The sequence below is a fragment of the Anneissia japonica genome, unplaced genomic scaffold, assembly GCF_011630105.1.
Source record: "Anneissia japonica isolate Jap-2015-1 unplaced genomic scaffold, ASM1163010v1 scaffold6016_len257023_cov185, whole genome shotgun sequence".
In the NCBI taxonomy this organism is placed as follows: domain Eukaryota; kingdom Metazoa; phylum Echinodermata; class Crinoidea; order Comatulida; family Comatulidae; genus Anneissia; species Anneissia japonica.
The window spans coordinates 174569-198745 of record NW_022744250.1 but is presented as its reverse complement, the minus strand read 5'-3'; the positions used below and the strand labels follow the sequence as shown (position 1 = coordinate 198745).

General features: G+C 34.0%; 2 protein-coding genes across 5 annotated transcripts in view; one reads left to right on the top strand and one right to left on the bottom strand.

Annotated features, from left to right (window-relative positions):
* LOC117119600 (macrophage migration inhibitory factor-like) overlaps window positions 1–1842 on the top strand; it is a 3514-nt gene extending 1672 nt beyond the window's left edge. Inside the window, exons 2-3 of the mRNA XM_033264433.1 lie at window positions 145–326; window positions 1211–1842. Coding sequence (XP_033120324.1) covers window positions 145–326; window positions 1211–1310 — 282 coding nt within the window. The 3' untranslated portion in view covers window positions 1311–1842. The remainder of the gene's footprint in view (window positions 1–144; window positions 327–1210) is intronic.
* On the bottom strand, window positions 1519–24177 carry LOC117119598. 4 transcript variants are annotated; one of them, XM_033264429.1, is made up of 22 exons: window positions 24007–24177; window positions 21742–21786; window positions 15661–15751; window positions 15147–15251; window positions 14435–14539; window positions 13907–14020; window positions 12932–13034; window positions 11375–11537; window positions 11190–11293; window positions 9561–9637; window positions 8597–8692; window positions 7958–8197; window positions 7590–7841; window positions 7223–7429; window positions 6588–6749; window positions 5859–6158; window positions 5642–5701; window positions 5225–5429; window positions 4988–5053; window positions 3688–3732; window positions 3214–3300; window positions 1519–2500 (listed from the first exon to the last, which is right to left on the bottom strand). In XM_033264429.1, exons 2-22 carry the CDS (start codon window positions 21762–21764, stop codon window positions 2370–2372), a joined length of 2736 nt encoding a protein of 911 aa, XP_033120320.1. In that variant the 5' UTR covers window positions 21765–21786; window positions 24007–24177; the 3' UTR covers window positions 1519–2369. The 4 variants fall into 4 exon arrangements, with proteins under 4 accessions (XP_033120320.1, XP_033120323.1, XP_033120321.1 ...); XM_033264432.1 differs by lacking the exon at window positions 4988–5053 and adding an exon at window positions 4539–4604; XM_033264430.1 differs by lacking the exon at window positions 21742–21786 and adding an exon at window positions 19795–19839.

Here is a 24177-nt window from a genome sequence, read left to right as displayed (position 1 = left end):
TATGCAGTATATATATATATTTGTGTATATATATATATATATATGTTATTGTTATATGTGTTTTACAATTGTATCAATTCAGCCTTTGCCTGCCTTTCACGATTATTTTTGAATGAATAAAGCTTGAATATATTAATTGTTTAGATTGTCGGAGTTATTGTTTCATCAAATAAAAGGATATTCAGTGCGGGAAGTTTTGACCCTGCAGTATGGATGTCATTGTCTCTTATCCCGCCAATCAACGGAATGTCAATTGAGGATAAGAATAGATATTGTGACGAAATCTGTTCGTTTGTAATGAAAGAACTTAATTTACCAGAGGAAAGGTATGGTTAAACACAGATGTAGTTGGGCCAATTTGGAATAATAATAATTTGTTTCTTTTTAAAAATGTAATGGCATATCGATGGGTATAAAAGGGAAGAAGGGGCGGGGGGTGGTGTAACTGTTGGGAAGGGCCAAGATGAGGGGCACTAGCTGGCAAAACAAAGTTTTGGAATGAGGTGATTTTTAACTTCTTGAGAGCAATTTTTTGCTTCGAAAATTTCCATTGGTGCGGCGACTGGGTGAGGGGTAGAGATTTTTGGAAGTGCATTTTCCTCCACGCTCCACTAGGTACGTCACTTGTACTGGTCTTTGACAAAATGACGGATTCTCAATTAAACTTCAGATTAAAACAATTCCGATTAGCTGCTTTTCAGACAATACAAAACATATCGATTGCAGTAGTAGCCAATTCAAGGGTAGCCCTATTATTTAGACAATACATATTACAGAAATGGTATCATTATGCATTTGTTAATTAGCAGAGAAATGTTTTTTGTTTAAGAATTATACTGAGCTGATAATACTTTATTTAACCTGCAATTTTTCTCATTTTTTTTAAAACCTTCTTTGGAATTTTCTGTATATATTTTTACCTAGTTAAGAAAATTGATATAATGATATTTGAACTGAAATTTTTAAATATATATATTTTTTTAGCTGTCATTCTGTGGATTTTTTGTTGTTGAATAGAATCTGTTGATATTTTTTTCTGTTTTTTTGTGTATCCGAGAAAACCAAATTTCAATTATACTTGTACTATTGACAATAAAATTACTTTGAACTTTTGAACTTCTTTTGCCTACCTGGCTTAAAATATATTCCAATATATTAATAAGTCATATGATATCCTCAATATTTTGCATTGTTATTTACTACTTCCCAGAGTCGAGCTTTGTTTAATGATGTTTGACGCCAGTAATGTTGGTTCCAAGTCGGGGACAGTACAATCAGTATGGACTAAGCAGGCTTCTTCGAAACCGTGAACTGCAAACCAAAATCTTAACTGCAACTTGACAGTATCCGCAACGATAACATTGACACACTATTTTGGTATCCTATTATCAATCTTACAGTTTATTCCAAATTTGGATTATTTTTATTGCAAGTGATGATTTCAATTTATGTTGGTTTGGTGAAATTAACAAAATAAGTATTTGTACACAGTTAAGAACTTTGAGAAACACACAAAAATTATTTATAGTATTTTTTATTTCTCCGGTTAGTTGCATTAATGTATAAAACGGGATCCTGATATGGGAAACTAACATCTTAACAAAGAAGTCACAACTAAAATAAATAAATAAATGAATGAATAAATAATGGTACTTCTGAATCAAGATTTTACAAAATTAACTGACAAATATTGATTTAATGTAGAGACTGTTTTTTTTCTGATATTAATTTTATCTCCTATTTCACAGTGTAATTCTGTTGTTGGTTCACTATGATGGCCAGCCAATAAATGTAGTCTTGCTATGTGAAATAATAAAGAATATCGTATGTCATATAATTTAATTAAATTTATTTTGTACAAGTACATACAAAATACATAAATCCTAGTTTTTGGGGACATACACTGTTAAAGAAGAACTAGTTTTCATTTGTAAATATAACTATAAGTATTTGGTAAATAATCAGTTTTAATCAAAGCTTTTCAAACGGCACATCTTTCTTCCATGTAATTAAATATCAGCAGCAAAAATACCTCTGACCAAGCTTGAAATTGTTTAGATAAAAGAACCATTTGGCATACATCTAGATGTAGCCCCATATTACCCATAATGGAGGAAGACAACAACAACACTTTCCCCAGGTCCACATTCACCCCAACCCAAATCCCCAAGTTAAAAAATCTTCAACCAACCCTACCAATACCCAAGAGATTACAATTTTACACATCAAGGTTAATATACCACTGATTGAAAAGCTAGGTTAATTAATCTCACTTAAATCTACTATGTACATTAATCTACATTATAAGTCAATTGTGACGTCATCACTGCAACTGTTAGCTACCTATTTGTAAATATTATTACGTTTTTTCACAGAGGGGGTTCACCCGAACCCTCTAAAACCCCTCCTTGATCCGCCACTGATGTTTCTGTACCTCCTAAATTCTCCTCGATGTGTGCGTTGGATAATGAAGCCAATAGTTCAGCAGGATTCTGATTACCTTTAAGAAATATAACACATAAGTTATTCACAGGCCTCTGCTAAGCCGGCAAATTGGATACTGTTGCTACATTTTCCACAAAAAACAATGTAAACAGGTGTGTCTGTGTGTTTGTGGGCCAAGCGCACATTTCTGCACTGTTTCTGATTGGCCCATTTTATCTCAATTCAGCTTTGTATATTTGATTTTGATTTTCTGAAATAAAGATACCTTGATATTTGTGTGATGTACTCTTATATGGCCATGTTGATGTCATATTAAACCCAAATATGATCTTATTACATGTATTTGTCATATAAAATTTGATAGTGTGGTCAAAGGTTTACAGAAACAGCACTTTGAAGAAAAATAACCAGGGACACAAAAAGACATCCATGGCTCACCATGCATCAGGGGCGGATTTGCGAAAGCAAAACAAAACAAAATAAAGACAATAAAAATTACTGATCGCCCTAAACGCCACAGGTTATTTCCGAGCATCCAGAAAACAAACATTTTCTGGACACCCTAGAGCAGTGGTGTCTCTTGATCGCCCCCCCACCCCCTCCCTTTTCAGACATCTCTGGATCCGCCCTGAATATGGTTACTAGTTAATCAACTAGCCTATATAATTTTTATGGAGATGACAACAATTGATGAATTTGTCAGCACTGCAAAATGAACCAGAACATGAAAAGTTGGAATAAAGTTTTGTTTCAAAGCGTTTGGCTTACCTTGTGCTGAAGAAACTTCCAGTGTGTTATTAACAATGATCACCGTTCCAATATTACTATCACTGATTTGACTTCCTGTAAATGAACCTAAAACATAAGAAGATGAATAAAATATTCTTGATTAAACTGTAAATGCATGGGATATAAACAATATAAGATTCACAAAAAAAAATCCTGATAAATACATATATTTTAGAGGATTTCAAGCATCCTAGGATTTATACCAGTCCACTGTGGCAGACTATGCCTATTGCGCATTTAATTTAAACTAATTCTTTTTGGCAATACATTAAAAAACACAAATAAAAAACTTTAAAAACCTGTAAAATTGTGAAATTAACAACAAAAATTTGATAATCAATATCATTCACAGTATAGGATTAGGTAAATAACTTTGAAAAAAAAATAAACAGTTTAATATTCAATAATTTGATTGTGAAAATTCAATTGAAGTTTCATAAATAGTTACATTACCTTGACTGCTCTGAATTACCATATTGTTCACCATGCAGACATTATCTGAAAAGAAATGAATGTGATGGTGATATATGGTCATGATGTGATGTCATCATGACCATATATAGTCATGATGTGCCTACATATGGTCATGATGTGATGTCATCATGGCCATATATAGTCATGATGTGCCTATATATGGTCATGATGTGGTGTCATCATGACCATATTTAGGCATGTCATTCTTTTGTCAAATAAAATTTGATAGTCTGGACAGCGCTAAAACTCTGTCGAACTTACCAATTTGTATGTACAAAATACTGTACATGTAATTTGCCATATATGGGTGTGACTTAGATCCATATATGGTCAAATCAGTTTGTTACATACAACTTTTTAGTGTGGACAAAACATAAAGCTCTGTCCACATTATCAAATTTTCTTTGACAAAAACTGTAGTATGCCCATTTATAGTCATCATGTTCCTATATATGGTCAAGATGTGATGTCATCATGACCATATATAGTCATCATGTGCCTATAGCCTATATGGTCATGATGTGATGTCAATATTACAATACGACTATTAACATAAAATCTGAAATCAAATTTAGTAATCAGTTGATTAGTAGAATAGCTGTTAAGGCAGGGTTGCAACAATCTAGCTATAGCCATAATATTGACTCTGATTCTGGTGGTGGAACAATTCTTCTCGGATAAGGATTATAAACTATAGGCCAGTACATCTTTCGAGGAAAGTAGGGAGTTACACCTGCGTACTGGTCCATACAGCCCGTTACCCTGCGGTAATGAAGCTTTAGGCCCTTTGCAGGATGTAACTACGTAAACATAATGGTAGGTGTTGTTACCTTTGCCAGCTTCTCTTGTGGCCACATTCATGTCACTAGTTGTACTCGTCTCTTTCTGTTGATTTTCTAAAAGTAAATAAACGTCATGTCATCATGGCCATATATAGTCATCATGTGCCTATAGCCTATATGGTCATGATGTGATGTCAATATTACAATACGACTATTAACATGAAAACTGAAATCAAATTTAGTAATCAGTTGATTAGTAGAATAGCTGTTAAGGCAGGGTTGCAACAACCTAGCTATAGCCATAATATTGGCTCTGGTTCTGGTGGTGGAACAATTCTTCTCGGATAAGGATTATAAACTATAGGCCAGTACATCTTTCAAGGAAAGTAGGGAGTTACCAAGGCGTACTGGTCCATACAGCCCGTTACCCTGCGGTAATGAAGCTTTAGGCCCTTTGCAGGATGTAACTACGTAAATGTAATGGTAGGTGTTGTTACCTTTGCCAGCTTCTCTTGTGGCCACATTCATGTCACTAGTTGTACTCGTCTCTTTCTGTTGATTTTCTAAAAGTAAATAAATGCACCTTGATTATATCACATATCTAAAAAGAACATTGATGTTATTTACAAATAATAAATGTCAAGAAATAAATTACTTAAGATAATAATACAGCAACAAATTAAAAGTGATTATAAAAACATCAGTTAGTTAAATGACTTTATTATAGTATGTACCTTGCACAAATAAACTCTGAAATCCTGTTGTGTCCATCCGTAGTCCTTTACAGGCCACTTTAGATTTCTGAGTACACTCGTCAAAGGCATGTAGATGTGGAGGTTCATCCTGACATTGGTCACATGGTACGCCAAATGTGAATTTAACACCCTTACTCCAAATGTTACAGAGATCAGTCAAGGCAGAAAACAAGAATTTGTATACCTACACAATAACAATAATAAAATAACAAAAATAATATTAATATATAAACAAAATATAATAATAATGCCTTATAAATAATAATAATAATAATAATAATAATAATAATAATAATAATAATAATAATAATAATAATAATAATAATAATAATAATAATGCCTTATAAATCTGCCAGTATACAGTATAATGGAAATTTTAGAATAAGTAAGTGTTACCATCTGGCAAACTGTTGGGCTTGGATTGGTGTCATCTCCTGAAACACGTACAATTATCACCTGTAAGAAGAAAACATAAGCTTAAAAAATGTATTAATGCAATTGATATACTTCAGGTAATATTCACTGACACAAGAAGTGGGTTAAGAGAAGGCATGAGGGAATGCCAATGATATATGTCAGGTAATATATGCTGGTTTAAGGGTAAAAATCTTACCTCCATAAATGACCGATTTTTTGAGTAGATTCTGAGTATCAGATTGTGATCCTGGTCAACATAAAACTCAGCACTGTGTCGTGAAAGACGTTGGTCTGTGCTGCCATGATCCTGAGAAAAGCGAATTGTGCGCACCATTAATCTGAAGAACAGGCCACCTGGTAGAAAACCATCAAAGTCGACAAAGAAACGCACGGTGCGATTGTCATCTTCTACCACTGCTGGAGCTTCAATCGTTTCACTCAAACAGCACGGCAAACAGAACACTCGAGATTTTTCAGCTAACCTACGTGCTGCCTCCTGTTGATGATGGGAGAGTTACTTTCTTTATATTAATAATAATAATATTTATTGGCATTACTCTTTTACATCAGTGGCAGCACACAAGAAAGTGGCACAGTCAAACTTAAACTAATGAACAAAGAGTAAAAACAACAACTTAAAGCTAAACAAATGGAAGAACTTATGAACAAAGAGTAAAACAACAACTTAAAGCTAAACAAATGAAAGAACTTAACAAAAGAAAATACAACTTAGATCAGAAATAAATCATAAACATCCCTCAACCTCCCCACACAAATAATGTACATAATACACATTACGTGAATACAGTACCCCTATACACATCTAAATACATATATACACATACATACTATATTACAGTTATAAAAGTAATATAAACATAACACTGAATAGGATCAATTAAAATTCATGACTCCTTTTCATTACCTCAGCTGAAAATTGCATTTCACACAAGAGGTCAAATCTGCTCATCAGGTTGAACACCAAGTTGGGGTCAATGTCATAACCTCTCCAGACATGTCTTGCAAGTTTTTCATCAAGAAGACCATACTTTGCAAGTCTATCCCATGAGTCACTAAACTGAGCAAACTGAAAAAATAAAAGAGAATAACATGTGCATCATACAAAACATTGTTTTGCAACTACTGTAACTTGGTTTAGATAAAATACAGAAATCTGAATCTGTAAAACATACTATAATACCGATACTTAAGAACGGACAAACTAGATCATGCAAAACACCAAGAGAAAACAAATGATCAAATAAATGATTGAGTAAATGCAAATGGACGATATATAAAACAGCTGAAATCATTTGCAGCTTTCAATACCTGGGCGGATGCAAAGGGGATGCAGACGGTGTGATCGCACCCCCTACATTGTATTAAGAAAAATAACTGTTGTATTGTATTGTTGATATGAATTACTGCTTAAGCATTAAGTCCTTGCCAATCCAGTAAGCTCTCACTTTAATATGGGATTGACTCCAAATTTTAAGCTCAACTTAAGGGGTCATATTTAGAAGTTTTAAAGCAAAAACTTTACCAGCGATCTCTTTTTACCTGTTCCCTTGCTGGTCTAATAGTGATGACTCCAATGAATATGTCATTTAGCCACCTCTGGTTTAGAATGACATAGTGGTTCAATGGGTCATCAACATTCATCTTGTTCTCAAAGTAAACACAGTTTCCAGTATTATGTTGGAATTGGAGAAATGTGCTGAGCTCCTCTGAGTCATTCACTCCGCATTTGGCAGCTACACTTCGTACCTATTGAATCAATACATACAATACTATCCAATTAAATTTAGGAATTTGTTTAAGACTGGGGAAATAATAGTCACTGCCTAAAATTATTATACAGCAGAGTTGTGCTGTAGACAGCTTATTTCTATAAATTTTGTTAAAATTAGGAATGAATGACTCTTACGTCTGCCATTTTGATCATATACATATCCTTCCGTTTCTCCTCTAGAGTGAGTTCCAAGTCCAACCATGTGACTGGTATGAGATTGCTCATGTAAGGTTCCTCTCTAACAACCTCCAGGATATGCTTTTGCAGCTTCAGTATTTCCTCATCATTCCTCAAACTACTATCAACTGCATAGTATCTAGTCACAACATGTTTCAAGCAGGGATGATGTTGTATAGCTTTACGTATAGTTTCAAAGATTTGTTCAGCCTATTGAGATAATCCAAAATAGAAAAGTATAGTTTAATAGCAAACTTAACTAAAGCCTAAACCATCCGAAAAGCTTTGACATTCTTTGCAATAAGTAAAATTTCTCAATTTCTTACCTTTGCATTTCTTTGTGATTTGTTTCCTGGTAAGTTGTTTTCATGCGTCCCTGTTATGAAAACTGGAGGAGATAGCTGTCTGGCTTCTGCACCATCAGTGCGCTTATTCTCCACAGTGTGTGCATAGATCGAGGAAAGCCAGATTATAATAAAGTCCAGATTTGTGATTTCATACACTTTGACATTTTTCTTGTGTCCAAGAAATGTAGCGACTTTCATGACCATCCAACTGGGAAAATTCTATTAAAAAAAAAAAAATTAAATTAAAGAAAGAGTTTGTTTTAAAGCTGGCCCACCACATGATTTCATATCTTCTCGGACATCTACCTTCTTCCCTTGTTCGCTGTTTTTAATTATCTCAATGAACTCTTATCTTTTTGTATAGTGTTACAAAATGGAAGTTTATAAATGTTATTTTGAATTGAAATTGGTAGTTTCCTGAATTTTCCCTAATATATCATTTTTTCTTAAAGTCGTAATTATTTAAAACATTTATAGCAAACACGTTGCAAATAAACAAAGTTGCAGTAACTCCAAAAACATTTTTGAGATTTAATGTTTCAATCTATTTGATCATTTTCAAGAAGCTTTATACTGAATTGAATAATATGATTTAAGATTATTTATACTATTACTTACCTTAGCATGACTATGTTTTCCAGCCATAGCTTTGGCATTCAGATCAAGTGAGAGGTCAAATACAAGCAAAAACACTGCTTGAGATATGAGGAAAAGCTAAAAAAAAATCATTATTCATGAAATCATTACCTGTAGTTGTTTAAAAACCATCCATCCCCATCCCCCACCCCACAACACTCAAACTATGCCACTACCTATGGCCATGGTTAATAATTTTTAAGTGTAAAATGCCTTACTGTTTATGCTACATGCTAATACGCCTTTTCCAAACATACATGCCTATTTAATACACTAAAGATAGGCGCTTCTTTTTCCATCTTGATTCCAAAGATCAAAAACATTTTCAATTTTTTTTCATTCATATAGTGGTTTAGAATAGTCTTTAACAAACATTATCCAAAAAAAAAAAAAAAAAAATAATGTGATAGGACCCTCTGTTATGGAGTTATGAATTTTAAATAACACAAGGACAAGAATTTGCCTACCGATTCGTTGAAAAGGCGTATTTGCAAATAAACTGTTGTATGTCTATATATATTCATGATGTGCCCATATATGGTCATGATGTGATGTCATCATGACCATATTTGGGCATGTCACATGCTTTTGTCAAATAAAGTTTGATAGTCTGGAAAAGGGTTAACACATAAAGGTCCGGGTTTTCTGAATAGGGAGCTTTTGATTTGTGCGACGACGCGACGCTAGAACGGAATCACTCATGCGTGACCGTCCTACCTGGAATCCTACGTTCTCTGCATACGTAGATTTGCGTTCCAGATGACTTTTAGTGACGTCATTACCTTCTACGTCCTACCGTTGTCGTGCAATCGAAAGCTCCCTAATAACACCACATTACTGGTTATTTGAACCTTGGTAACATAGGTCATGGCTAACTAGCTAAACGTTTGTAGTAAAAACAAGACCATACTCATATTTGCATATTATGGACATATTAAAGACTTACCTGATGAGTTGCATAATATATTTCTTGCCCAGCAAAGTCATAAATCTTTAAACTTAAACCTTCTGTTATTGTGCTTCCTATTTCAAAAGGAGAAAAATATGTAAAAGATTAAGACATTTCCATTACAGTACTGTATATGGATGTGATATGATGTCATCATATCCATATATGAATGTTATATGACATCATCATGCCAATATATGGATGTGATATACCATTATGTCCATATATGGATGTGATGATGTCATCATACCCATTATGGATGTGATATAATGTCATCATATCCATATATGGATGTTAAATGACATCATACCCATTATGGATGTGATATAATGTCATCATATCCAAATATGGATGTTATATGACATCATCATGCCGATATATGGATGTGATATACCATTATGTCCATATATGGATGTGATGACATCATCATACCCATTATATGGATGTGATATGACATAATCATGTCCATACAGTATATGGATGTGACGATATTATGATGTTTATATATGGCGGTGATATGTAATCATGATACCCATTATATGGATGTGATATAACATCATCATGCCCATATAGAGATGTGATGACATCGTACCCATATATGGATGTGATATTATACCCATATATGGATGTGATATGACATCATCATACCCATATATGGATGTGATATGACACCATCATGCCCATATAGGGATGTGGTTCGACATCATTATATCCATTTATGGGCAATTCACATATTTGTCTTATACTTCATGGATAGAGTGTAATACAGTACTCACTAAAATCAACTCCACTTATAAGATTAGTTTATAAAGCATGACTGAGCCATGTGGGAGGTCAGAGTTCATTTCTACTCAGCGGATGAAATATAGGTCTCCCTTCAAATAAAGACCCCTTCAATTAAAGACATCTCTAATTAAAGACCACCTTCAATTAAAGACACCTCTAATTAAAGAAAACTTTTCATTGAGTTCAAATTTTAAAAAGTATTCTTTTATATTTATTCTTTTATATTACAGACCAAAGCTGCTAATGACCATAAAAACCCATTTCCAAAAGTGGTATTTAAGGGAGACTTAAGGCCAACTCAGACAGCGTCGGCCGACGCAGCCCGACCCGATTTATCGTCGGGGACAGTCTTAAGCCGTCGTGAGCAATATTAAACACGTTTAATATTCTACTACGCGACTGCCCCCGACGCACACCATCGCGTCTGCGTTCAACTCACACAGACCCGACGCGACAACAAATCGCGTCGGGCTGCGTCGGCCGACGCTGTCTGAGTTGGCCTTTATAAGTTATAATAATGAAGAAAAAAAACAAGTCAAGTTTTGAAAAATTAGAGCACCAAAGCAGAAAAGCTATCAAAAGCTTGTTGTCAATAAAAATATATTTTATAGAATTTTAATTGTAATGAATTCTAATGCTACCTAAGGTATGACTGATAATATATATGGACCAAGCATAACCATGTTTGTGCTACATTTCTAAGTGTGGCGCTGTTATTTCAAGCATGCTACAGTAAGCCATTTTTTCCTAAAGCATTTTTTACCAATGCCATGGTTTAGTATAGCTGATGAGACCACTGATATAGAAACACATTTGGGGTATTAACACCCAAGTACACACCAATTTCTTTAGAAGTATCCAATTTCCATTGTCCATCAGTCTCATTAATATCACATAGCACTGTGGTTACTATTCCATCAGTTTCCTTCTCTTTGGAATTAAATCTGAAATATAATTTTCCTCATGAATATTAAGTTTAACAGAATTTTAAAAATTAATAACACAATTGTGAGCAATTTACTAACCTTTGTCCTGTAAATTTCTTAATCAAACTCGTCTTTCCAGCCCTGGCTTGTCCCACCACTGTTAAACTACATCTCTGATATTGCACACCACCTTGTTCTAAAGCCTTCAAGTAGATTTTGACCGCATTATAGCCACTTACTAAAATTTGCCGAGGTACTTCTCCTGTAGGAATTAGAATGAACCGATAAAAGTAAACATTCATCAATGAAAGGAGCAATATAGCAATATAGGGCATTGTGATTGATATGTTGAAATGTTTAAGACTTACAAAACTATAACTAAAGTGTATCATATATCACATTTCTGTATATACAGTACAAAGAAATATAGCAATTTATACTAAAAATTGCAAATTGCAAGTGAAGTGCTGCGAAGTACAACTGCATATAAATGTTGTTCAAACAAAATTATTTATGCGAGTCAATTGAAAATAATGAATAATAAAAATATAACAAATAATATGAGACACGACCCATTGTCTATATTAGAACACTTCTCATTGGGTAACAAAGTCATAATTTTTCATTTTTGTCAAAAAGTGTCTATAGTGGTGAATTTTGGTTTAGGTTTTTTTTAATAAATTTTTCCAAAATTTCTATGTATGTGGAAAATGTAGTTGATTACCAAAGGTTGCAATTTTTATTTTGAAGACTGCATGGTCTAGGAAGTGTACATTTTTTTATGGGGCAAGTTTCCAAGGGCGGGTTTTCTAGGGGCGAGTTGACTGCCAAAGAGTGTTGCCAAAGTGCGAGCAAGCGTATTATTTGATCACAAGTGCGAGACATCGCAAGTGTGAGCCAGCGAGCCAAGACGTCACGACAATAGATAGAGACGTTAACGAGTTGTGCGAGGTATAGGCTGAGATTTGTGGAGTACAATTCAAAAAACAACTATAGGTCTAATAATGAATTATTGTGATGTTAAATAGACAATGTTAGCTATCAAAGAGCGACGTTGTTTTTCATTGGGACCGTCGTCCCTTCAAGGCTAGGCCTATACCATCCTAGCTAGTCTAGGCCTAGAGGGCGAACATGCGGACGTTGGTACGAGTAGGTTAGTCTACAAACGTCGCCTAAAGTAATTGATTTTACCCGGCAGAACGAAAGAAGGAAACTCCGCTTTTCAGTCGTCTTAGGCACTTGTTTTTTGACAAACAATGACCTTTCAGAGGTCAAATTGCTGTCAAGAATATGAATTGGCTGCTTCGCAGCAATTAGGATTTTATCTTTATTATTTTATTATGTTTTATCATTTATTCTTCTTCCTCCATTTAGTTGCCGCCTTCATCTTACTGAATATTCTGCAACTGTGGTGATTAGGCAGTACACTGGGAGACTTGTATTTCAGCCCTCCAGACGAAACGCAAGGAATGCAGTGATGGGAATTGAACCGGGGACCTAGAGAGCTCTACGGTTCAGCGCACACACAATGGTTACCGTCAGTTTAGCCGACTGAGCTAGGCTGCATTCATTCTGCAAATAAAAATTGTTAAATAATAAACTTTTTTAAGCTTTTTATTTAAATTAATACAACAATGTTGTTGATAGAGGGCTCACCTTTTAATATATGCAGAATCTGCTTCTTTTCTTGTTTTCTTGAACTGTTATCATACTTCATGCAGTCATTAAACACATAAAGATCGGCAGCAGTTCTACCTTCCTGTAAAAAAAACATGAACAGTAAACCGCTTATGTTTGTTTATGTTGGCAGTGGAGTATCAAAATGAATCTTGTGCCCCCCTCCCCAACTCACATCACTATATTTTCCTAGCTAGAGCCACCTCACCTAATCATTAGTACACCCACTCAACCTTCATGCCCCCTCACAAGGTCAATATTTCTAGGTAAACCACAGTATGTTGATAGAATAAATGATGATTTGGTATATAACATTTGAAATATCGGTCAGCTCCTTCCTAAGGATAAAATAGGAGTGTCGTTGCGTTTAGTCAGTGTAAAGTAATTATAATTTAATGATAGTTAACTTTTCTTTTATCCTATTTATTTATTATTGAAGAAGATTAATGCCGAATAAGGCACGGTAGAGATAAATTTCCATTGCAAATTGATAGCAGCTATACTACGTAATCAAATGGATCGTCCCACGTAACCTGCCACTTGACGTTGTTGCTATGGTCCAATGTTCAGCATACGACTGTTAACAAAACTTATGAGTTTATGGGTTGTGGATAATGCATGTAATCCTGGCCACTGCATATGTTCTGATTTTCTAGTTGTTAAACTTAACAAACGCTCAAGGAATATCCATTGAGGTAGAACTGTCAAGATAAGATGGCAGCAATTTCTATTTTTGTAATTTCATTTGGAATCATTCAAAGAGAACCCAATAGAAGTTTTTTGTAGCAAAAAATCACATCTTCAATTAAAATCAATCATAAAATCCACTATAATGATACTATCTACTAATACATTTTAATTAACAATTACTTGTAAAAAATATGTATATTTTAAAATTCAACATCACAAATCAGCCTCGACTGACGTGCAGTGCTGCGTTATTAAAATACATACCTCATCTCTTAGGGAGATATCAGCACCATTGCATATAAGTTCAACCACTATGTGGAGCTGTTGTCTAAACGTGGCATCTGAACGGGCACAGATTTGAAGTGGAGTTCTTGAAACCTGAAAAATAAATAATTTTTTTTGTATACCAGTTTGTAAGGCAGGGGTGCTTATGGTGCCTGAGCTGAGCACCCCACTTTTGTTAAAACATGAAATAAATAATAGTACATTAATAGAAATAAATGGCAAAGCCCTTTAGATGTTATCGTCCCAGCCATAAAATAAAAGTTTGCACCCCCTCTCACTGAAAAATTTTGAAGCAAAAAATTACGCTCAATTACAGTACTGTAGTTAAAATCAACTTATTTTGCAAGCTACAGCCCTCACTTTATCATCAAGCCTTCCCACTTCACCTTAACATGGTTCTAAAGATGAACAACAATAATGTTTTTTATAAACAACTATTATAATAAATTATTATAATTAATTTACTAATATAATTAATAAATTTTTAAACTTGTAAAATCTCCCTACCCATCCATCCTGTAAATTTATATGTAGATCGGATTTCTTTAAAATGAATTTGATACATTTATCAAAGCTACGCAGCGCACACAAATGAAGAAGACTACGACCATCCTGCAAGAAAAAATACAAGAGCATCAATACTAACAAAGGGATTAAACCAGTGATACAAAACTCAAGGTTCCTGCATGCCAATCTGGTTGTACTATAAGCACCCCATTTCCACTGTTTTTTTGTTTACTTCTATACCTAGTTGCAGCGGTGGCGCAACTACATTATTTTGATTTCCAATCCCTAATAATGTGGTCTAAAAGCACATTTTGGACCATACTGGGCCATGACACCTTCCCCATGAACCCTATCAAATGAATTTTTTATTTCAGGCTGTCGACCAAGGCTTCGTCAGCCCTTTGGTTCGGACCCCTCTGACCCCTCGTCAGCAAATTTCTGGTGCAAACACTGCCTAGTTCTAAACACTTGGATATTTCTTTATATATTTTATAGTATCAGGTTGGTTGTTGGTTGTAGAACACAGCATATATTCTATACTTCCATGTATTCTTGCTATAGGTAAAAATCTAAGACCAATTTAAAAAAAAATTCTGATTTCAATAAAGGTTGGCAAATTTCAAACTAAATGATTATGGATGCATTTTTGTTTATCTATGTTACCTGTATTCTGTGTTGGTGATGATGATGATCTGTTGTAAATTCTACTCACGTCATCCAAAATATTGATTGTTTCTTTGGAGGCAGCCTCTAACATCTTCAAAAGCAGTTCTTCTGGTGCTTCCTTAACAGCGCAGCATAATGTTGATTTGCCATCCTATCCAAATAATAAACAGAACTTATCATAATGATTTTAATTAAATATGCTCTCACCAAAACCTAGGCTACTTTAGGAAGTGGAAATGGTGTATCACAGACCTATTGACAATTCCACACCAAGATGTAGACGAACAAAAAGGGGCACTGACTGTGTTCAAATAAAATAAAACAAAAGTGACTCCAAATACAGAAAGTGAGGCCATATTTACTCAACGTTTCAACTTTATTTACTCATCATCAGGAATGATGAACCTGCACCTTCATTCTTGCAGATGTAGACAAGTTTTTGTGAAACATTTTACAATAGCTGCATATTTGACTGCAAGTGTACCTGCTTTTCAGGTTTTAGAGATTACAACACTCTTAACAATTCACTTTCTCATGAATGTCCAAAAATTGTTACTTACTGGACATTCATTAACAAGCTGTGAATCCTTTGCCAACATATTACTGACCAGAGGCCAGTTTTTATCCAATAATGCCCGAACCAATGCTGTTCTGAAAAGTGCAAAGAAGGATTTCAGTAAAATGGTTTGAAGTAAGGAAAGTGCTAAAACAATGAGGAGCTGCTTTTTTAAAAGCTACCCACTTGTACCAAAATAAAATCTTGACAGTACAGATTCATCTGTTAAAATGATGTGTCTCCATTTCAATTAAGTTAAGAGTAGATTTATTATATCATATCATTCATTTCGCTTCAAAATATTATGATAAAAACATTTCTCATTAAATTATATACAGTAGTAAAAATGTGATTTTTTAAAGAATAAAAATTTACATAGAGGTAAAAAAAAAAGGTCTGTAAAATATCTTTTAATGCTTTGCTTAAAACTGTTCAGGCTAGTTAAAAGTTGGTTACAGAGATTCGCAGGCAGTTCTCTAAAATGTCTGGCAAAGAAGTTAAAGACAGAATTATGCAAACAATCAGTAAGTGCTATAAAATTATTACATAACTCTTCAGAAAGTAAGTATGCCTACAATTTACAGATATATTTAAAAACATTAACATCAAACATCTTGTACATACATTTGGTAACAAAGTTAATACAAAGAAATGATCGATAATGAATGGCCATAACATTTAGTTTCAGTCATTCTGAGTTTCTGCCTGCAGGTCTCTGAAAATGGAATCCAGACTGGGATACTTTAATCCATATATCTATATAGTCTTAATTTTCTATTTTTATCCTGACATAGTTTTAGATTTATTTTATTTATTTACTTATTTATTTATTATTTCTTTAAAGAGATAGTACTTCCAGTGATGCAGCACTAGTTTCATAAGTGGATCACATGAACAAAAAAATATATAACAGAAATGCAAATCAGAAATAAAAAATCAAATGAACAGGTAAAAATCAAACGAATTAAAAAGTAAAATAAACAGAAAATTAAAAGGAAAAACCAGAAATAAAAAAAGTAAAGAACTAATTAAATTTAGATGAAGGCAAAAGAACATTACTTTGCAATAGAAATGAATAAAAATATACAGGGTTTTGATTAAATTGTTAAACCTAGCCAGTTGAACATAATTGAAGTTTGATCCCATTTCGTTTGGAAGCTTGTTCCATATTTTAGTTGCACAGTATACAAATTTTCTCTTGCCTTGTACAAGCTTCCATTTATGCTTAGATTACTTATAGTGCACTGAGAGTGGCTGTTTTGATTAAAAGTAAATTTGTTACATAGATAAGGTGGAGGGGGGGGGGGGTGATTGTCACAGCCACTTAAAAGTTAGCAATAGTATGTGTTCTTTTCATCTACTGTACCATATCAGTCAACTTAACTCCATCCTAAGTCTATGCCAAGATATTTAATAGAATTTGTAACAGGAAGTTCAACATATTCCAATAAAATAACCAGTAGCTTGCTCAATGAGGTTGCTAATGTTAGATCTAGTCAAGTGCATCACCATACAATTATCTGTATTCAGTAACATTTCCTTAGGCCTACATAAAATGTACTGGCTCCATTACCTAGGCATTCTGCAATAATGCTACACCAAGTAACTGGAATCAAATTTCATGCAATTATAAATTCATAGTACTGAGCAACAATCCACCTTATTATTCATAGAAAAAGATGATAATTAATATATTAAATAAATATCCTTCTTTCCAGATTTAGTGCCTCCTGGTACCATGTAAAATTGTGCACTTCAGAAATAAGTTGTACTAATATAATAAATGAGAATCGATCCTTATATATTTGTAAATGTGATTATAACTGAAGTGAAAACTGTCTCAAGCACTTGCATCATACACATTTTGGCCAATTAAATGTGTCCTTTTGATAACTTACTAATTATCAGCCAATATAGAATAAGATGAAATATGTCATATACTAAAAAAAAACAAAAAAAAAAACACAAACATTCCCTAAATCATTCTTTCTAAATCTGGTATGTTTAATCAATTAAACAGAAAGTAATATTTTAAGCATAAACTCATGACATGAAATTATAAATTTTATAAGGTGAAAGTTTAAACCTAATGGGAAAAGAGCAAGTATTGAAAAGTAATAAAACAATCAACTTTCACTTTCTTTTCTCTCTTTGAAAGCAATAAACATTTAAATGCAATTTAATTTTATTTCTTTATTGTAATCTAAACCTTTAATAAAAAAAAAAATAATGCAATGAACATCTTAAATTTTTAATTTGAGTTCTGGCTAACCATATGTTCTTGCTGGGCTAGTCAAATGAATGATGTAGTTTGTGTATCCATGACCAAAAATATGCTTTTCTCACTTTAAAAACAATAAACATTTATGTGTAATTTAATGTTATTTCTTTAATGTATCCAAACCTTTAATTAAAAAAAATAATGCAATGAACATCTTAAATTTCTAATTTATGTTTGGGCTAATCAAATGAATATGTGGCAAAGACAAGCCAAACCAGTCACTCGTCACAAAAATTGATTTTGAGTTATTAATACAGTTTTAGAGAGTAAAATAATAGCTATAAAATGGTAAAAAAAATCATTCAAATCAGACATTTCCTAATGAAGTTACAAGCGTTTAAACATAGAGCTGTTTAAAGAACAATATATGAGAAATCAACCTTCAAAGTTTATGATTTCAGGCATTTCTAATGCAGAAACTATCTTCAAATCCTTTAAAAAGTGTTGTTCTAACATTGAAAATGGGGAAAATAACAGCATGCAATGATGTAGATATGTAAAGATTAGTTTAGTGCAATGAAATAGATTTTTTAAAATTTGACATTCCAGCATGTTCTGGCCATTTTCTGTGAAACACGATTTGCGACGAGTGATTGGTTTGTCTTTGCCACATATGTAGTTTGTGTATCCATGAACAAAAATATTTACTACACAGTAGGAATGATCATTATTATTAATTATTCAATACTGTTTTAAAAAAGACAATAAATTCTCATTCTGAGCACTCATAGAATCAGATTTTACATAATGGAAATAATTTCTTCAATAAAATATAATTTAAATATGATGATAGCATATAAATAGAAGATTTATACATTTTGTTTATTTAAAGGTTTTTTTTTGTAGTTTCAAAGCCGAATATGAAAATATAATACTAAAACATCATATGATACTGACAATGACATGATTAAATGCTATTACTGTTACATGTCCATTACTGATGATGACATAATTAATGTTGAATAGTATAATACATACTCCAAGTAATAGTATAATACATACTCCAAGTATCAAAATGTATGCCATCGTGTCGGGATTCAATATTTCAACATTAATTATGTCATTATCAGGTTGTATGAAGGGACTACAAAATAATATTTGCATTGATAAATATTATAGTTGTTGGTATTTCCTGATGACATAATTAATGTCGAAATATTGAATCAAGACACGATGGCGTGCATTTCATTACTTGGAGTATGTATTATAATCTGAGATTAATCAGTGGACCTTTCGGTATTACACTATCGTATGTCCATTAATTGCCAAGTGTAATTTCTACATGTGAAAGCTTATAACTTCTGTTTACTAGCAGGAAGTTTTTACTTTTACCAAACAAAAAGACTGTGTCCGAAAAGAGACAGAACCATTTTGAGATTCAACGTTTCGATCTATTTTCAAGAATCCTTCCAAGTAAACAAAATATTTCAAATATTAGATTTTTTTTTCCATTAGAGTAATTTCATATCCTTTATTACTGATAGTAACAGAATTTACTTCTGCACCAAAAAAAAATGACAAGAAATTAAAACATTTTAATAAAATAGCCTCCTCCATTCTTCATCGGCAGAAGACAATAAATTAAAATTAATATGAAATTAAACAAGATTAAAATTATATTTTTAATTAAAATATCATGCAAAGAAATGCAGTTAAAGTATTATAGTACATTACTTGTAATCTATATTTTGACTTCATAGTGTTGAAGCTCAAAGGCCTCATGTATTCACACTATGCCCCTACATGTAGGTCTACTCAATACCTTATCACTGATTTGTTTGTATTTTTTTTTTTATAATGTTTACTTATCAAATTATTATTTACAACCTTGACAACATTCAATAAATATATACTCACTCTGTTCCATGTGGATTAGCCATGTCACATCAATCAAAAATCCACCTAAAAATAAAAATACCAACAACTATAATATTTATCAATGCAAATGTTATTTTGTAGTCCTTGTTCATGCCCTCTGCAGTTTTGTAACCATATCATCATTGATTTTTTTTAGCAGCTTGAAAGAAATTCATATATTGTAGGTTAATTAAATATACAGTCGACCACTGTAGCACCACAGAAGGGTGACGAGGAGCAATGAAGTTTGAGTGCACTATGCTAAATCAACTTGGGGACCATAGAGTATTACAAAAATAGATCAATCTGATGAAATTAAACACAACTACATACATATCATTCATCTCTCGCCAGATGACCAGCATATTTCAAGTACACTACTAGAATTGACCATGATTTATTTCGTCCAACCCATGCTGCTTTTCTCTTGCTTTTACAGGGCCCCACCGCCGCCCACTGTGCCGCAATCTAGTATTGTTCTACCAATAATAAAACTGTAGTACTGTTAGGTTCTTTTTTTGTATATTTCTTTGTCTCACTCAGTTGTATCCTTGTAGGCCTACAGTGGCGAGGGAATGGCTGATTGGTAAAGCAGCAGCGCCGCAACAATCGTAGAGACATAACATCAGCGTTGGTTTGAGCGACCCGCTACCTATGGTTCTGGTGGTGGAACAGATCTTCTCTGATCAGGACTATAGAGGGGCTATATAAACTGTAGGCACAGTGTACACATGTTGGCCTTGGTGCACTTTAAAGGCAGCTGTGGAAATTGTTTGTTTGTTTGTTTATCTGTTTTCCACATGAAAGTGATGTCTGTACATCGTGATTCATGAATAAAGTGAGTCCGTAAAAAATGTTTTAATTTTACACCAAGCAACTGTCTCGGGTACTCATCCTAAGTTTACAGTACTGTACTTTGGTCAAATTTAAATGAGTATAACTTTTTGGTTTTATTAAGTTTACATACACTTGACTTAATTTTTAGTGTCCAAGATCAATCAAGTCAGTAGTAGTGAAAAAATGCTCAGATTGCGTGAGCGTCAAATTGCTTGTCAACCTGGCCCCCAGCAGGCCCCTCCCCCAGGCCCTCTTCCCCTGGCTCCCCCAGCCAGTGGTACGTTGCTACGCAAGGAGAGTTCTCGCGGATTTCTTTTGGGAAAAGTTGGCAACTATGTGCATGAGAACACCCGATTGGTTAGCGCTTAACCGTAAGCAGTATCTGGATACCGCTAACGGTTAGCAAGCGCTATCGGTTAGCAAGTTGAGCGCGTTTTTATCATCAACCAATCACACGTACGCGTTTATAATTTCCAGTTTCTTATTGGCCAGTGATTCGATCATCATATTTTTGGTATCCGGATCGGGATTTTCTCGTATGGACGCTAAAGGTTAGCAGGATCCGGATCCTGCTAACCGTTAGCTGCCGTGTCTTTAGAGAGGGCGCACTTTATGACTGTATAAAAGTATACATAAAAGCGAGAGTATTCCAGTGGATGCGATCTACAACCTCTGAATTTGCCTAGTAACGATGAATTCGTCCAGAAAATGGTAATATTTTATGAGAAATAGTCTGTATTTTTCATTTTTTTTATTCTTTTGCGTAAAACTGAAACTCATGCCAATATTTTTCCATGATTTATAATAATTGGAATAATGTAAATGAATATTTTCTAAAAAAGTCAGTTTTTAGTGAAATTTTGCCGGGAATGGGGCTTTAAAATATCATGCAAAGAAATGCAGTTAAAGTATTATAGTACATTACTTGTAATCTATATTTTGACTTCATAGTGTTGAAGCTCAAAGGCCTCATGTATTCACACTATGCCCCTACATGTAGGTCTACTCAACACCTTGTCACTGATTTGTTTGTATTTTTTTTTTTTTATAATGTTTACTTATCAAATTATTATTTACAACCTTGACAACAGTCAATAAACATATACTCACTCTGTTCCATGTGGATTAGCCATGTCACATCAATCAAAAATCCACCTAAAAATAAAAATATAAACAACTATAATATTTATCAATGCAAATGTTATTTTGTAGTCCTTGTTCATGCTCTCTGCAGTTTTGTAACCATATCATCATTGATTTTTTTTAGCAGCTTGAAAGAAATTCATATATTGTAGGTTAATTAAATATACAGTCGACCACTGTAGCACCACAGAAGGGTGACGAGGACCATTGAAGTTTGAGTGCACTATGCTAAATCACCATACAGTAGGGTATTACAAAAATAGATCAATCTGATGAAATTAAACACAACTGCATACAGATCATTCATCTCTCGCCAGATGACCCACATATTTCAAGTACACTGCTAGAATTGACCATGATTTATTTCGTCCAACCCATGCTGCTAAATCTTTAGTACTATTTGTGAGACCGAGAGAATTCATTTAGCCCTTGAGCGGGCAAAAATCAGTTCACTTAAAGCCTGTTTTGCACGAGGCGAATTTATTTGCACGAATTGAAAGCGTTGGTCCATGCGCATGTGCATTCACATACCTATCAGCATTTTTCGAAGCGAAAAAAATGTGCAACCAATCAGAGCTCAGGAAGCAAAATGACTCTTTTGATTCACGCAAATAAATTTGCCTAATGGAAAACAGGCTGCAGCTTAGAATACACCGTCCCATTAGCAGACATAATTTTTAGTGTCCAAGATCAATCAAGTCAGTAGTAGTGAAAAAATGCTCAGATTGCGTGAGCGTCAAATTGCTTGTCAACCTGGCCCCCAGCAGGCCCCTCCCCCAGGCCCTCTTCCCCTGGCTCCCCCAGCCAGTGGTACGTTGCTACGCAAGGAGAGTTCTCGCGGATTTCTTTTGGGAAAAGTTGGCAACTATGTGCATGAGAACACCCGATTGGTTAGCGCTTAACCGTAAGCAGTATCTGGATACCGCTAACGGTTAGCAATTAGCACTATCGGTTAGCAAGTTGAGCGCGTTTTTATCATCAACCAGTTTCTTATTGGCCAGTGATTCGATCATCATATTTCTGGTATCCGGATTGGGATTTTCTCGTATGGACGCACGGCAGCTAACGGTTAGCAGGATCCAGACCTGCTAACCGTTAGCAGCTGTGTGAGAACATAGCCTAAATATCAGAAGATAGAGCAGCTTCCCAATATAGTCAAACATCCGTTTGAAATGCATTGTGGGTAAACGGAGAGCAATTTTATCCTGTCAGCACAGTGGTGCTGTAAATATCAATAATAAAGGCCTAAACTAGACAAAAAGCAGAGGCCTATTTTAGCTAGGCTCCTATGCCTAGAGATCTAATCTAATCCAAACCAATCCAATTTTTGACTTAAAAGGCGCATTATACTAAGTCTAATGCGCCAATTTAAACAACATTAAATGAATAATAATAGAAAACAATTTTTACCTATTAGTACTGCTGAAATACTATAAGGTCAAGTACATAAGGCTATGTTCACACACACGGCGTAAGGTTGGCTTAAGCCTGGCGTAGCGTACGCCTTTGTGTGTGAACTAGGCAGTGGCGTTGTTAAACCCACTCACTACGCCACGTCCTTGGCGTTATTAACGCTACCTGCAGACCCCAGATTAGCTAACGCCAGTGATGCTTGAATGATTTGACCTTATTTCAAGAGATTGACCAATCACGATTGCAATATATTAGCTACTTTGGTCTTTTTTCTGTGCTCTCTATAAATGAAATGGTGAAGGGATTCCTTTGCTATTGCATTTTACTTAGTTATAATGTATATGATTTATTGATTGTGTTTTGTAAGATATTTTAACCATTTAGACTGTCTATTATTAAAACATGCAACATCAACAATGCTAGCTGAAAAATCAAAAGTAAAATTGTTCATTTAAAATACAATAATCATATAAGTTCACTTCGAACAATTCACAGATTTAAAAGTTTTCATGATGCACTGTACCAGTATAGTCCTATTAACATGTTTACATCTTGCATATTCAGAAATTCTATAGAATATTCTATACAAACGATATGACAAGTTCTCTATAATAAAACTAACTATATAATTTCTATATTTATTCTATACAAAAATTATAGGCCTTTAGTTTACCTGTATTTTTTTTAACGTACTATAAAAATTTTATAGGGATTAGGCCTAGGCCTAGCCTAGGTCCTAGCCCGGTAATTCGTCCTAGCTAGCAAGGCTACGCCTCAACTTTTAGCCTAGGTTAGGCCTATTTCTCTCATTTGTGTTACCTTATAGCATCTTCAGCTCTAGACAAGTGGATTTTCGCAGAGACCTTTAATGACCGATTCATCCAAAGGATGAGAAGGCTAGGCCTACAGAGAAATTGTTCATCAATCGGTAATCGCTCAACGGCTGCGCATTCCATCGCACATGCACGTACGTACACACCCAGGCTAACT